General features: G+C 44.9%; 1 protein-coding gene across 1 annotated transcript; it reads left to right on the top strand.

The window, feature by feature from the left end:
• Positions 1-2,584: 2,584 nt before the first annotated feature.
• On the top strand, positions 2,585-7,884 carry LOC119053910 (beta-defensin 107A-like; the record flags this gene model as incomplete). Its single annotated transcript, XM_037151697.2, has 3 exons — positions 2,585-2,640; positions 3,588-3,729; positions 6,632-7,884. Coding segments are annotated over 3 exons (341 nt in total), but the record flags the coding sequence as incomplete, so codon positions are not given.
• Between the last annotated feature and the right edge of the window lie 5,763 nt (positions 7,885-13,647).

Below are 13,647 nucleotides of genomic sequence, written 5' to 3'. Positions count from 1 at the left end.
GGTAGAGAAGCAATTCTCATGTGCTTGATTTTTTTTTTTACTAAGTTCTCGGGTGACACTTTTGTGCTTAGGTTTAGGTTCTCACTAAATTCAAACTATACATGGCACATGAGCAGCTCTTCTTGGCCCAGGTGACTTTCCTGCTTGTGAGTCATGCAGGCTGAGCCGGGGCAAGTGTACAAGGATGTGCACGGAGGATGAGTAGGTAGTTGGAAGCTGCAAGCTAAACTTCACCTCCTGCCACCAGAGAATCCAGTGAGCCAGACCCCTGATCTCCCAGCCCCAGAAGCAGGACTGAATATTAGTAGAAGGTGAAGAGAAGTTTTGTGGCTTAAGAAAGCCATGCAGTGGATGGGTGTCAGGGTCCTCCTGTTCCTCTCTTCCTTTGTTTTGTGTCTTTGCTGATTTTTAAAGATACTTTTAAAAAACACCAGGGATGTGTGGGTACCTAAAAGTTTGAGGATACCTATGTCTCCTGAGTTTCAATAAAAAACTACCACTATCTATACTATTTGTAGCATGTCTGATGATGGATGAAACTCCCCACACACTCCTCACATGACACATGATCACCGTATAAATTGTGTTTTATGATCTCTCTTTACGTTGGAAGAAATTGACCCCTGAGTCATTTCCTCAAGCTCATAGCTGAACCAGCACAGGATGCACACACCACTGCCATGTTGAGTGTATCTATCTGTGTGAAGAGTCCTCACAAGAAAGGAACCTATTGGTGATAGTGGAGTTAGGACTCCATGGAGCATGACAAGTGACTGTTTGCGCACCACTGCTCAGTAGACCAACAGATGGCCGTTTCTTGATTGTAGCACATGCGGTGTATTTATGAAACAACTCCCACTGACTCAGTTAATGCCATGCCCACATTTGCCTTTTTTTCTTCATGCTGGTGAACGAGAACAGTGGAGGTCACTTTAACACGTCCAGCACGGAATGTTCCCAAAGTTTTGACTGTGTACTTTTTGCCTGATGAAATGCAATGTGTACCTTCACACAATAAAGATCAAAGTGCTGGTCCTCTGAGCAGTGACCCAGACTTGATCACTTGGTTTGAAGGACGGAGTAAAAATTAGAATGGAAATAAATGAAAGGGAGACTAAGAAAACAGCAAAGTAAATCACGAAAACCAAAAACTTTATTTTTTATTAAATGATCAACATGAGAGCCAAACCCCTAGCAAGACTGACCAAGGAAAACAGAATACACACAAGTGTCTAAAACCAGAAGTGAAAGACCATTACCACTGACCTTACAGAAATAAAGAGTACCGTAAAGGAATGCTACAGACAACAAAATGGTGACAGTTTAGATGTCTTAGATGAAACGTATGTGTTTCCAGAAAGACATTGTGGAGCCTAGACAATGTTAGTACTTTTCTTCCCACATTCTAATCTCTTCTGGCTGGGCTAATAATCAGAATAACAGAGAAAGGTTAACAGGAGAAAGTCAAAATTGTAATACATGCACATGAGTGTCCCAAAGTCAGTGAGGCAAGGCTGAGTTTAAGGGAATTCGAACAAAGAATAAAAGATGGAAAGAGAGTGTTAGATTTCTGGGGTGAGATTGGGTGACTTACAGGTAGTTGGAGAACAAGGGAACAGAACAGCAGGCAAACTTTGGACACTGGGAATGTAGCTAGAAGGCCCCTGCCTGAAAATTCTTTTTGACTACACTTATTTCAACTTAGTTAAGATGTCTTAAGATTTTCTTCCTGAATCAGGTTTTCCTGTCTGAATCTCTTGGGCAGGAAAAGGGGGTGATGTCTAAAGTTCTTTCTCAGTCTGTTTTGTCATAAACAGCTTAAAACCAATATTCTAAAAAAGCAACTCTGAGATGGCAACATGCTAGTCCCTTCAACATAAATACCAACACTGAGTGAACATAAGCAAAAAATCTGAATAAACCTCTAACAAGTAAAGAGAACGAACTAGTGTAAGAGAATTCGTCTTACAGCATAAAAGCGAGGGTCAGGCGGCTTCTCTAAAAAATTTTAAAGATGCTACTCCATTTTCTTCTGGCTTGCATATTTTTTGGATGAGAAGTTTGCTTCACTTCTTCCCAGTGATCCCCCTTATGTCCTGTGGTCACGGGCCCCCTTGTGAGCCTTTCCTTTGGCCAATGACGGAGGTTTGGTGGTGGCAGTGGTTTTAAATCTCCTTTGTGCAGCCTGAATGTTTTTTAACTGGGGCTATATGTTTGCCCTTAAACCACTAGGGGAATGTTTTTTGCACTTCTCACAAAAGTGTAAGACTTTTTCTTCCAATATGGGGAAGGATTCTGACAGAATTTTGTGCCTTTCTCCCCATGGCTACTTACTATCCCCCTCACCCCAGCCTATGTGGATGGGGGTGTTCTTTCAGACCATCTTCTGACTTTTGTTATCTTTGTGTGAGCGCCTGGTGAGGTCCATGAGAAAGAACTTGGATGCCAAAGCTGTTCCCTGTTCTCTTTCTAGTTTACACTTGCTCATAGAAGGTCCTCACAGACCTCCCTGAATCGTTTCACCCCAGTGTCTGGTGGAATTTACCTCAGGCAAGTGAGTGCCCATGTCTTCTTTTTCTTGCAGATTACACTTTTATCTTACATGTGGGGACAGTGAGCCACCAGTGTCTCTGCTTTCTGGTGAGTTCTAGAAACACTGAATATTTGCAGCCCACCTCCATTTTGGTGTGTTTGGCTAATGTGGAAATGTGTTCTTTTCATCCTTGTACATCCTAAGCAGAAGCCATCCTTTGTTTCATAAAAAATTCCATTTCTTAAAAAGATAAAGAGATATTCAGATTCTCTGCTAATACATGTGTGAAGTTTAGTAAATTGAAGATTTGAAAGAACTTGCCCATTTTGGGGTAGGTTTTTGACTGTTTAGGGAGAGAGGTGTCAGTAATGTTTCTTTGCATCACTTTAGTTGGGAAGAGCTTTCTCTTGGGTGCTGCCCTTTGACCTGGACTTAGCTAGTTAAGAATTAGTTTGGGGCTTGGGACACTTCCTTACTGAGAGGTAATAGCCCATACAGCTTCTCCCAGGAATATCAGCTTGCATGGAAATATCTTTTATTCTTTCAGGACTGCAGAATGCCCATTTGCCTTTTCTTGAGTATGTGTGTCTTATATGGCACCTGGCCAAACCCACTGTCATATCTGTCCTCTGCCAGGAGGGGACAGTGTTCCTTCCCCTGCAGCATGAGTAGGGTGCCTGTAAGAAAACTGCCCTATATTGGCTAGTTTTTAAGCAGTGATTACTCCCAGCACTGATTATTAACTGCTCGGTGAATTTTATCAGAGGGTAAGTTGCATGTAAAATCCTAGGTAAGAAGAAAAGGAGCCGTGGTTATAGATCTCATGCAGGTAGTGGTAGTTAAGATGGGGCTTGAAGAAAAAATATGGGGATGCCCAGCCAGGGACACAGACTAGAGTATTCCAGGCAGGAAGACAGTGTTCTCTGTCTTTCTCTCCCAGAATTGCTAGAAGGTCAATCTGCCCACGTATTATTCAATGGGCCATGAAGAACAGTGGATTGTTAATGAACACTACAAGTCCAAGTTATTTCTTGCCCCACTAGAGCTGTGGTAGTTGTCTCAATCAACTTTTGTGTTCAGAGATCTGCCTTGCAGCCCCAGCACCTCCCTCTTCCTCTCTCCACTGACACCAGGTGCCATGAGGATCTTTCTCTTAACCGTCGCTGGCCTTGTTCTTCTTGCTCAGATTTTCTCAGGTAAGAAAGAAATCCTTATAGATGTAAGAGTGACAGACTTTTCAGGATCTATCTCTTTAGAAAAAAATCTCACCTTTAAGAAAAGTGCTCGACTCACCTCATATTTTTAAAAGTACCTACAATGGACCAGTTACTGGAAATCCTTTCTTGAGATCAGACACAGGACAATGATACTACATGGGCCCCAGCCATCTCTAAGCAGAAAAAATCCAGTTAATTGCCATGAAAGCTCTGCAAAGGGTTCAGACTCCTTTCTGTTCAGAGCCCTTTCCTCCTCTGCAGTCTTCCATCCAGCTTCAGTATGTGCAAAGTGATTGCTGCAAACAGAGAAACTCTCAGAGGCCAATTCCATTAACAAACACAGTTGTTAATCAAAGAAGGTACAGCCTTTGTAGCCTCAAGGGATTCGTGGTACTAGGTTCTTAACAGGCTCTTTTTTGTGTGTCTCATTAATTTGTCTGAATCTCCTCATCATATTATTTTGGGGTATCTTACTAGCTTCCAATCACCTATGGAAAATTACATCATTCAAAGAACTAACATTTTAATCAGTTTACTTATAAGTTCTAGAGACCTTTGCAATGGTCCCTATTTGCTCCATTCAGCCTGGAATTGATCTCTGAAAACATTTTCTGTCTTTCCCTGATCAACTGTCTTTCATTCCTGATACAAGCCTCTCCCAACAGGATTTTCCATGGTTCTCAGATTTCTACACTTTTGATTACACATTTGGGCATCAGAAGACCTAACAAACCAATAGATACTGAATGTGTTCCCACCACTTATGAGGAATTGTTCTGGGAACCATAATCAAGACAAGTAAAATGGAAGTAAAAATTTAAGAAGAGCATAGATTTCCCCCTTAATTTCCTTGATTTTTATTGGTCTATTCCTTCTATGTTATTCAAATATGGGTTGCCTGTAACTGTAAATAGGCAATGGATACATTCAAATGTGGAAACTGCATGTACAAGACAGGAAGAAGCATAAAGTACTGTAACACCAAATGGTTCTCTTAAGTGCCGTATACAATGCCAGGTTCAGAGAGAAGCTCTGATATGGAAGCTGGGTTCTCAGTGGGGACTTGGGAAGGACTCACTATGTGGTCGTATTGGCGTTGTACTTTTGAAAGCAGCCAGGAGAGAAGGAAGTCTGAAGTCCAGAGGGATGCCCATGTATTTTAAAGTCTCACTTGTAGAATCAGGTTACTTAGCTTCTGCCCCAGTGTCTTTCCTTGGATGTCACAGACCAGGTACAGGGAGAGGAAACACTGTCCTCTCCATCTCTTCTCATCAGGACACAAGGCCTTAAGAGAGGCCTACCCTTCACTCAGCTCAGAGACATGTGAAATCCCACAATAAGGACAGTGTGGGCACAGAGGAGGACCCAGGTACCACACCACCATAGAGACCAGAGATTTGGAGGGAGAGAATGTGTTTAATAAACAACATATAAGGTAATGAAAAAAACTATTGTGTCGATATATTTGAGGTAGATCTCACTTCCAGTCCTCATATGCTGTAAGAACTCCCTTCTGTAAATGGTAAAGATGATAGGGCTATTTGTAAGGTTAAAACACTTGTTATATTAATTAAAGGCCAACTTGTTTTAATAAGATAAAGTAGCTGAAAAATGAGTTTATTTCCCTGTCATGTCAAAGTCCAAAAGTGGCAAGCTGACGAAGGTGTGTCCTTCAAGGCAAGTTGGCACTGGGGAAGAAGGCCAACTTTGCCACCCTAAATGTGTGACTGTTTTGTCTGCTTTTAAAGATGTTCTACAGAAAAAGCTAAAAGGTAAGCAAAGAACACGATGAAAAAGACTACATACAAGCTGCTTGCATCTTTTCACTTCCATATCCTTGGTCTATACCAAAATGGAGACACAGGCAGTGACTTCTTTAGCTAAGAATCCATGAACCCAGCCAAGCCCGGAGGACCTATTACTATAAGTCTAAAGGGCCATAGTCTAAGTCTAACTGTTTGGGGACAGTCTCACAACCTTTCTGTTTATGTGAACTGCAAAACCAGGGCCAGGAATGTCCTTTGGGCTCTGATGGAATTAACTGTTATCAGTGTCTCGTTTTCCTGGTGCCGTGATTATCCTTATCATTGGCCTCAATTAAATATGTAAACACCTCTCACCTGTCTCACATCAGGTGACTGTTCAGATGCCTGATACATTTGGCTGCTTTAAACTCACAATAGCCTAGGTTCAACTTTGGCCTATTTAAATATTTTCTCCTTACCTTGAGTAGAAATCTAATTCTCCATGATTTCTTTCCCTTTGACCTGGGTTTTCACTTGGACATGAATGACCTTAATATCCCTTCAGCACAGTAATACCCCAAGTATACAACAGATCATTTGCACCTTCCACTCCCCAGGTTTCTCTTCCCAAGGGCAAACATTACTCCTTGTGAGGGTACCCTCAGTACCACATCCCTTGTATGTCTGGACCCCAAACTATGAAACTCCGAAACCACATGGCAGCCCACACTGATCTTCACTGAGTGGCCTACAGTGTGAACAGCACAGGCATCCCTTTTGCTGCATATCAGGGGCTATGAATTTGGAGATGTAAAAAAAATCATTTATTAAAAGGAATGCTTTAATAGAATCAGAAAGTATATTGTATCTCTCCCAGGAAGAAACAGTCTATTTCTTGTATCTTAGAAATGATTATGAGATAGGGAACTGCTCTTGTTATTGTTGTTGTTTGTTTCTCCTGAGTCAATGTCAAGTCAAGGGCACAGCTGCTCAGGTGATATCTGCTTATTTGAGATTTATACTCTGTCACCAGGAGATTTGTAATGGGGGATTATGCACGTGGCCTGAGTGATATGACTTGGTCTTTCAGTAATTAATTCCTGAATGACTGAAGACTAATTGCTTTCTCCACTCAGCCAGGGGAGGAATTCAAAGGCAAACACTTTGTGAGAAGATGGACGGCCGCTGTGAGGTTGAATGCCTTTCCTTTGAAGTCAAGATTGGGGGCTGCAGAGCTGACCTGACACCATTTTGCTGCAAAAAGAGGACAAAAAATTAGGCACTACAAACTGCAGCCACAAAAATGGAAAAGGTGGGGAGACTGTGGCGGCTGTGACCTCAGTGAACTGGGCCTCTCTGTATCTCTGCTCTTTGACCTCCATGCTCTGGATTCTCCAAAGCTGTCAGTTCAGTCCTTGAGGCTACTGGGAAATGCCATCACCAGGCTGTGAGCTTTTTGAGGGATGGCACCTTATCTTGTCACCTGGGTACCCAACAGTGCCTGGGATGGGGCCTATTGAGAAAGTGAGATAGTGAATTGATAAGTAACATAGGTAGAAAAGGGAAGACTGACCCACTTGAAATGAGTTGTAAAATTATAGTCCTGGCTTCAAACACATGTGTGAGTTTGGGCCTTCTCTTCTAAGAGTCTGGTCCAGGTAATCTGGGGAGACTGAACTGCACAGAAAATGAACCATCCATCTGCTGGAAACACAGTGTGGCCACCTCAGCATCACCACTGTCACATACTCCTCCTCTTGTCCTTCATCAACAGGAATTATTTAGAACATCACATATTCCCTGTCTGATCTGAAATTTCGAGTTCCACAAAAAATGGGCCATGTTAAAACTCAAGCTGGCCGTGGATGGAGTAGTATATTCCTTCAGTGACAATTGTCAGATCAGACCTATCAGCGACCCCTAGAGATCACTGTGCTTCATACCCTCATTAACAGATGAGGAGACTAAAGGCCCAGGGAGACCCTACAGTCACTGGCTCACTTGCATCTGTGTGCTTTCTGGTCTGTGTACTTAGCATGTCCATGAAAGAGTGTGGTAGGCATGGACAGAGAATAAAGGCCAATTCACAACAAAATAAGATCCTGGCCACCTCCGCAAAGCCCTCCTGTGATCCTGTGACATTTTGCTCAATGGAAACAGCAAACTGATGCTTCCCTTTGCCCTGATTTGCATTGATTTGGAATCCAGCATTGAGGCAGGGAAAAATATCTTTCACAGGCCACATGCATTACACAAGGTCTATAATCACCCTCCTGAACTGAAAAGAAATACCCCTCAGCTCTGCTCTAGAGCATTTTTTTAACTAGTCAATTAGGCTTGCTGTCCATAAAGATGCAAATAAGAAACACAGAACAAAAACACAATTTCCTGATTAAGGCAATTTGTAAAAGGCTTTAATATAAATGAAAATGTTTGTGAAAGTGTTCTGATATTGCTATCTGTCTTCATGCTGCTGGATACTTCTTTTTTGAAAGTTACACAACGGAAAACGAGTAGGTGAAGTATCTGCTGCAGTTGGAGAACTAGCCCAGGTTCTGTGCATTTGCTAGAAATTCCTTATCAATGGACTTGGGTAAAAGAAACTGCCTTTGAGAATCTAAATGTGTTTAAGCTTTTTCCCTTTCCTTTTTCTTCCTTCCTCTGACTTTCATTGCCAAAAGACTTGGAAGGTTGCACGCATTTTCTGTCCCCACTGTTTCTGTACCATATTCGCTTCACAGCCTGCAGAAATCTCTTCTGCCTCCATCACGCTCCTGGAATCGGTCTCAGTAAAGAGACCAGGCACCTCTTAGGTATGCCTTTCTCACTGGTCTCCTCATGACCATTCCGGGACCTACCCCAGTGACCTGAGGGGGAGTCTCAACCCTCTTGGCTCTTTCTGAAGAGTGGCAGGGTGATCCATGTCCTTCATTTTCTCCCTCTTTTGCACTCTAGGACCTAAGTCTCCCAGACACCTTTCTTCCTCTTTCCTCACTCTCAGATTCCACCATTCCCTCTTCCCACTCCTGTGGTTTCAACCCCCTCCCCCCAGGGGCACGACTACCAAATTTCTGACCTTTCTGGTTCCAAGCCCCCTTCTGTACTCCACTCTGCAACCTTGCACGGAGACCTGCAAACTGCTGTTGCAAGAGCTTCTGGTAAGTTAGCTTCCTCTGGGTACCTTGAATGCCTGGAAGGAGGAGTAGGGTGGAAAGGAAGACAACACGGATGGGCAGCTGTTTCCACTTCCCGTCCCAGCGGGCTGTGCTCCACTCCAATGACAGCAGGGGTTGGCTCCAAGCTCCAGCCTCCTCTGTGTTCACAGTGGATTCCCGAGCATGCTCAGAGGAACTGGCACCAGCCCTGCTCTATCCTCTTTGTAGTAGGAGGACTAGCCAAGCTCTGACCTGCTTTGATGGGCAACCTGGCTTCCCACGCCCCTCCAGGTCCACGTTTCCTTCTCCAAAGTCTGAGCTCTAGCTGCAGGTTCCACTTTCACGTGTCTAATCAACCGGCACAGAGGGCACCTTCCCTAGAATCTTAAGCAACCTTCCTGGGGTGCACCTGACTCAGAGATATGAGCTCCAAACTCACAGGTGCGCCCCGAGCTGCAGGCCACTAACTGCACTGATTAGAGCACTAGCGCCCCCATCATGGCCTTCTCCTCCCCCTTCTCCAAGCCCAGAGCAGATGACTATGTGCTGTGGTCATTCAATCCTGTGCCTTTTCAGCCTTCCAGTACAGTGTAACCAATTCCCCTGTGTTCTCAATTCCCAGTGACATTTCTGGGCACCTGGAGCCAGCTGGTCTGATGGAAATTCCACACTGATTTCTAACTCCCACCTCTTGCTGAACTTTATTAGGCTACTGATCTTCTCCATTTGGATTACTGAAAGGCACTTCAAAAGCTATTTGCCTTGATTGCAAGTCATCCCTTTCTCAAACTGATCTTCATTTAACATTGGTCAATATTGTTATCATTTCCTTAGACACTGAGGCCTCATGAAGTGCACAGTGCACAAAATGCTCTCTGCACCAGGAAGGCAAGCCCTTCCATGGTCACTGAGGTTGCAGACACCTAGAGATTCCCACACCAAGGAGAGGCATTCTCAAATCAGAGTAGAGAAATGTTCCTTTAAATTTCATTGCAGAAAATAACAGCAGGTTTGTGTATGTGTACATGCCTGTGTGTGAGAAAGAATCCCGTAACACCCAACTCAGGTAATAGCTGAGACTTTCAGAAAATACCTGCTTATAAAACTGTGGCATAAAATGTAGGAGAATGAAGTGATAAGAAAATATGAAATTCAGAATTTTGTGCAAAATTAAATCTTTTAAATATAGCCATGCTTGCAGAGTGAAACAATAAAATCAGCGGCTATGGAAGGTCACTGTTGGTGTTGTCTTTCCTTACCTGGTTCTGAGCAAACACCCTCAGGCCTGCACCCCTGTGCACCTGGATAGGGATCTGGGCTGAGGCCCACACCCCCCCTTTCTTTAACACGTCTCCCTGCAGACCTCGGGTACCCCATTCCACCTGCCCTCCAACAGCATCCCTCTCCCTTCAGGTGGCAGTGGCATGACTCCCAGCTTCAACCCCACAGGCATGGCATCTCAGGGTGCCAGGTCCCTGCACAGGGAACGTCAGGGGGGCAGTATCACAGATCTCTTGCCCGAAAACCTTGGTGGACCCTCAACATATGTGTCTGAGTCTAGAAGCAACACGGGGACAGGAGACAGACAGACCTGCCCACGTGGCCCACGAAAAGTTTCTCCAATTTTATTCCAAAACCTCTCAACTGAGCTATCTGGAAATTCAGTGAACTCCACAACAACACTCTATATCTTAGAAAATTGCTGATGTACTCACCCCCAATCATCCCAATTAGACCAAAGACATTCTTCTCCACCCTCAGCATCCCAGAGAATAATGCTGCAATAAGATGAATCCCAAATACTATCAGCCACCACACAAGCTGATTATTTATTTGTAAATAATTAACACAATGTGCTTTCCAAGAGCAAAATCAGGCTTCTCATAAAGGAGATTTTACCTCTCTGTCCCCAGGGCTGGGAATGTGGTGCTTCAACAAATGCCAACATTGAACCTCAACAAATGCCAACACTGAACCTCAACACCCAGGGGAAGTGCTCCCAGGATGCCCTTGGCTCACCTATTCTCTGACCACTAGACCAGTCCCCAAATGAAGGTAGTAACAGAGACTCTGATTCCCCAGAGAAAATCTTCCAAAGGGACTCCACTGTAGTGGCAGGGAGGGGAAATAGGAAGCCATTTGTGAGGATGATGAGAAAGGAATTTTTTCATCTGCTCAGGACAGTACAGGTTTCTGTCCCCCAAACCCCAGGTTGAAGTCAGCTGCAAGTCTGATCTCCCGAGAGACTGAGCAACCCGTGTGATTTTCCTTTTTAGTTTCCAATGGAACCCAGGACCAGGTCGTCTTAAGTGAACAGGGGGCAGCTGTTTCTGATGAATAGTGGGCCTAAAGGCAATCATGGGACTATGCCTCTGGATGTCCTAGGTTGCCTCATAAGTCCAAGGAGAGGTCACACCCTCAGCAGGAAAGCTCAGAGGGGACACCCATGCCCCTGAAAGCAGACATGTCTAGCTCCTCCACAGGGGCCCAGATGTGTGGGTGCTCGCTCAGTGCACTCCTGCTGGGCCCAGATCTCAGAGGAAGCCACTGTCCAGAGAAATGGGCTGACATTGGGAACTGAGAAGACCAGGGAGGCTCCCAGGAAGACTGGAGGGCAGAGCCCTAGGACAGTTAAGGATGATGTCCTGCTAGAAACATAATGTGCAAAGCACCTGAAGTTCAGAGTCAGGGAGAGTTGGATATACCTTGGGAGAGCTGCCTGCCCTGTAGGGAGCCCACTCCATCAGACATTAACAGACTCACTAAGAGCTGTTGAGTGTCCTGGGAGGTAGGTGAGGATGTGTGCTGACAGCTCTGCCCACTAGCACTGTGCCGGAGGGATTCAATCAGGAACTGTGATGCTGTACTGCTGCATCCCGTTGTCAACAGAGAACACATGGCCTGGTGCATGCCAGGGTCACTGAGTCCAGGGACTTCAGGAGACCCTTTACTGGGCCATGTCATTCACTTGGGGGGGGGGGTTATAGTCTAATTTCCATCTACTTTATTATTAACATCAGTCATAAAACTATATACCTCTTTGATCATGGCCATTACTTTGGGTCTCTTTCACGCTTCATGGTAACTTTGCTTAGGAAGGACTTCAGTGGTCTTGACTACTAAACACTAAGTAGACCTTTTCTGGGAGAAGGGTTTCTATGTTCCCGAGAGAGAAAGAAGTTTCCTGCACAGGCAGACACACACACAGGTGGCTCCCTGCTGCCTCTGAGACTGCTAACCAGCTTGAAAAGAGAACCCTGCTGCCAGGGGCCCTCCTTTGCCTTGGTCCCACGTTGGTCCTCTGGACTCTAGCTCAATTCCTTTCCCATCTATTCTCTCACCCTCTTCACACCAATGCCCTTGGTTCTCTGCACTGGTTTTCCCCCAATTGGACCTATGCTCTCCTCACAGCTCAAGGTTATATTCGATTTGTCCTGGATGAAAGGAAGGGTCACCTTCTCAGTGGTTATCCAGGTGCCTGCTCCTCACCAACCCCAGGTGATTTTGTCCTGCCCCCTGCCCTCTCCTCATTCCTCCCTTCAGGTAATACCCAGGCCCCCTTGTGAGCGCAGAACCCCCTTCCTTTCCTTCCCTCTCATTCCCAAACCTTCCCTGCTCTCTTCTGCTCATCTGCCCACATCAACCATCAGAATCCAGCCACAGGACCCTGACTCCTTGCCTCAGTTTACCTTCAGAACTTGGGCCCCACCTGTGGGGCCCTGCACATTCCCTCCCTCTCAGTCAAGAACATACCCTCGAGTTGCACAGACAGACTTCAGTGCCTCTCCCTCCACACATGTCCTTCTCTGTAATCCTCCAGCTGCCTCATTGCCCCTCCCAGGACCCCTCAGTCCCTACCCCCACCCCAGCAGTCCTGGACCTGTAGGACTTGAGGACTTGCCCAAGTCCTGCCTTCTCCTCCACCCTGATCTGAGACCGAGGGCCCTCTGAGGGCTTCAGAAAAGGATCTCAGATGACAATTCAATGAAAAGGCAATAGATCTACTTTAAGATGGCTTCCTTTAGAAAATATCATCCTATAAGAAGCCATTGCTTTATTATATTCATTATAGATTACACAATTTACAAAACTCAAAATCCAATTCTCAGTGGCACTGTGTGTCCCTCTGAAATGGGTGAGGAAGAAGGGCATGCAGCTAAAGCTCCATGTATAACCCGAGTTCAAAAAATAAATATACTTTACACAGTAGGGGTATGGGTGGGAAGTGAAACTTACCCACTAAAATTAATGGGTAAGTTTCAAAAATGCCCAATCACTGTATTGTACACTGATATAAGTAGTATAAATATGTATACCAATATTCTTAAGTAACATATGCTATAATATGAAAAACAATTTCTGACAACACCTTTTGCAAGCAACAATAAACTAGTTCATCATGACCCATTAGGAAAGCTGTTGGAGGGTGTTTTGGAAGCAATGTATCAAACACTAATTGAAATACACAACATCAAAAAGATGGTAGTTACACGTATTCAGATCAGGAAAATTTCTCACAAGAAACGTTATTGATGACATTCCAAATTCCAACAGACTACATCTGTAACAATGAGTCTCCAAACAAACAGTTAATAAGTAAATTAGACCACCCATGTGTGCAGCTCTGTATAATTCCCACAGTAAAAGGGGCTTATTGTTCAGACGGGACCAGGTTAACCGGGCCTCAGAGGGTGATCCTCAGAGTAGACAATCACACGTGGTTCTGGTGCAGGGTGTCCAGGCAGGAGATAAGTTCCTCTGTAAGATCAGCATGGACAGACAGCTGCTGGGGGCGGGCTGGTCAGAAGGAACCCCAGGCAGCTGGGGGAAATCCCAGCCATTTCTGTGGGTGCCAGGTGAGGATCCCAGAGGGGCTTGGTCCACCCCAGGGAGCAATCCTGGACCCATAGGACTTGAAAACCTGTCCAAGTCTTGCCTCTTCACCCACCATGAAAAGAATCCTAAAGGCTAGTCCAGCTCCCGTGGGGCCATGGTGA

Source organism: Artibeus jamaicensis, unplaced genomic scaffold (assembly GCF_021234435.1).
Source record: "Artibeus jamaicensis isolate MK-2021 breed Jamaican fruit bat unplaced genomic scaffold, CSHL_Jam_final contig_780, whole genome shotgun sequence".
NCBI classification, from domain to species: Eukaryota; Metazoa; Chordata; class Mammalia; order Chiroptera; family Phyllostomidae; genus Artibeus; species Artibeus jamaicensis.
Note: the sequence above shows the minus strand (reverse complement) of the source record. Positions and strands in the feature narration are given on the sequence as shown.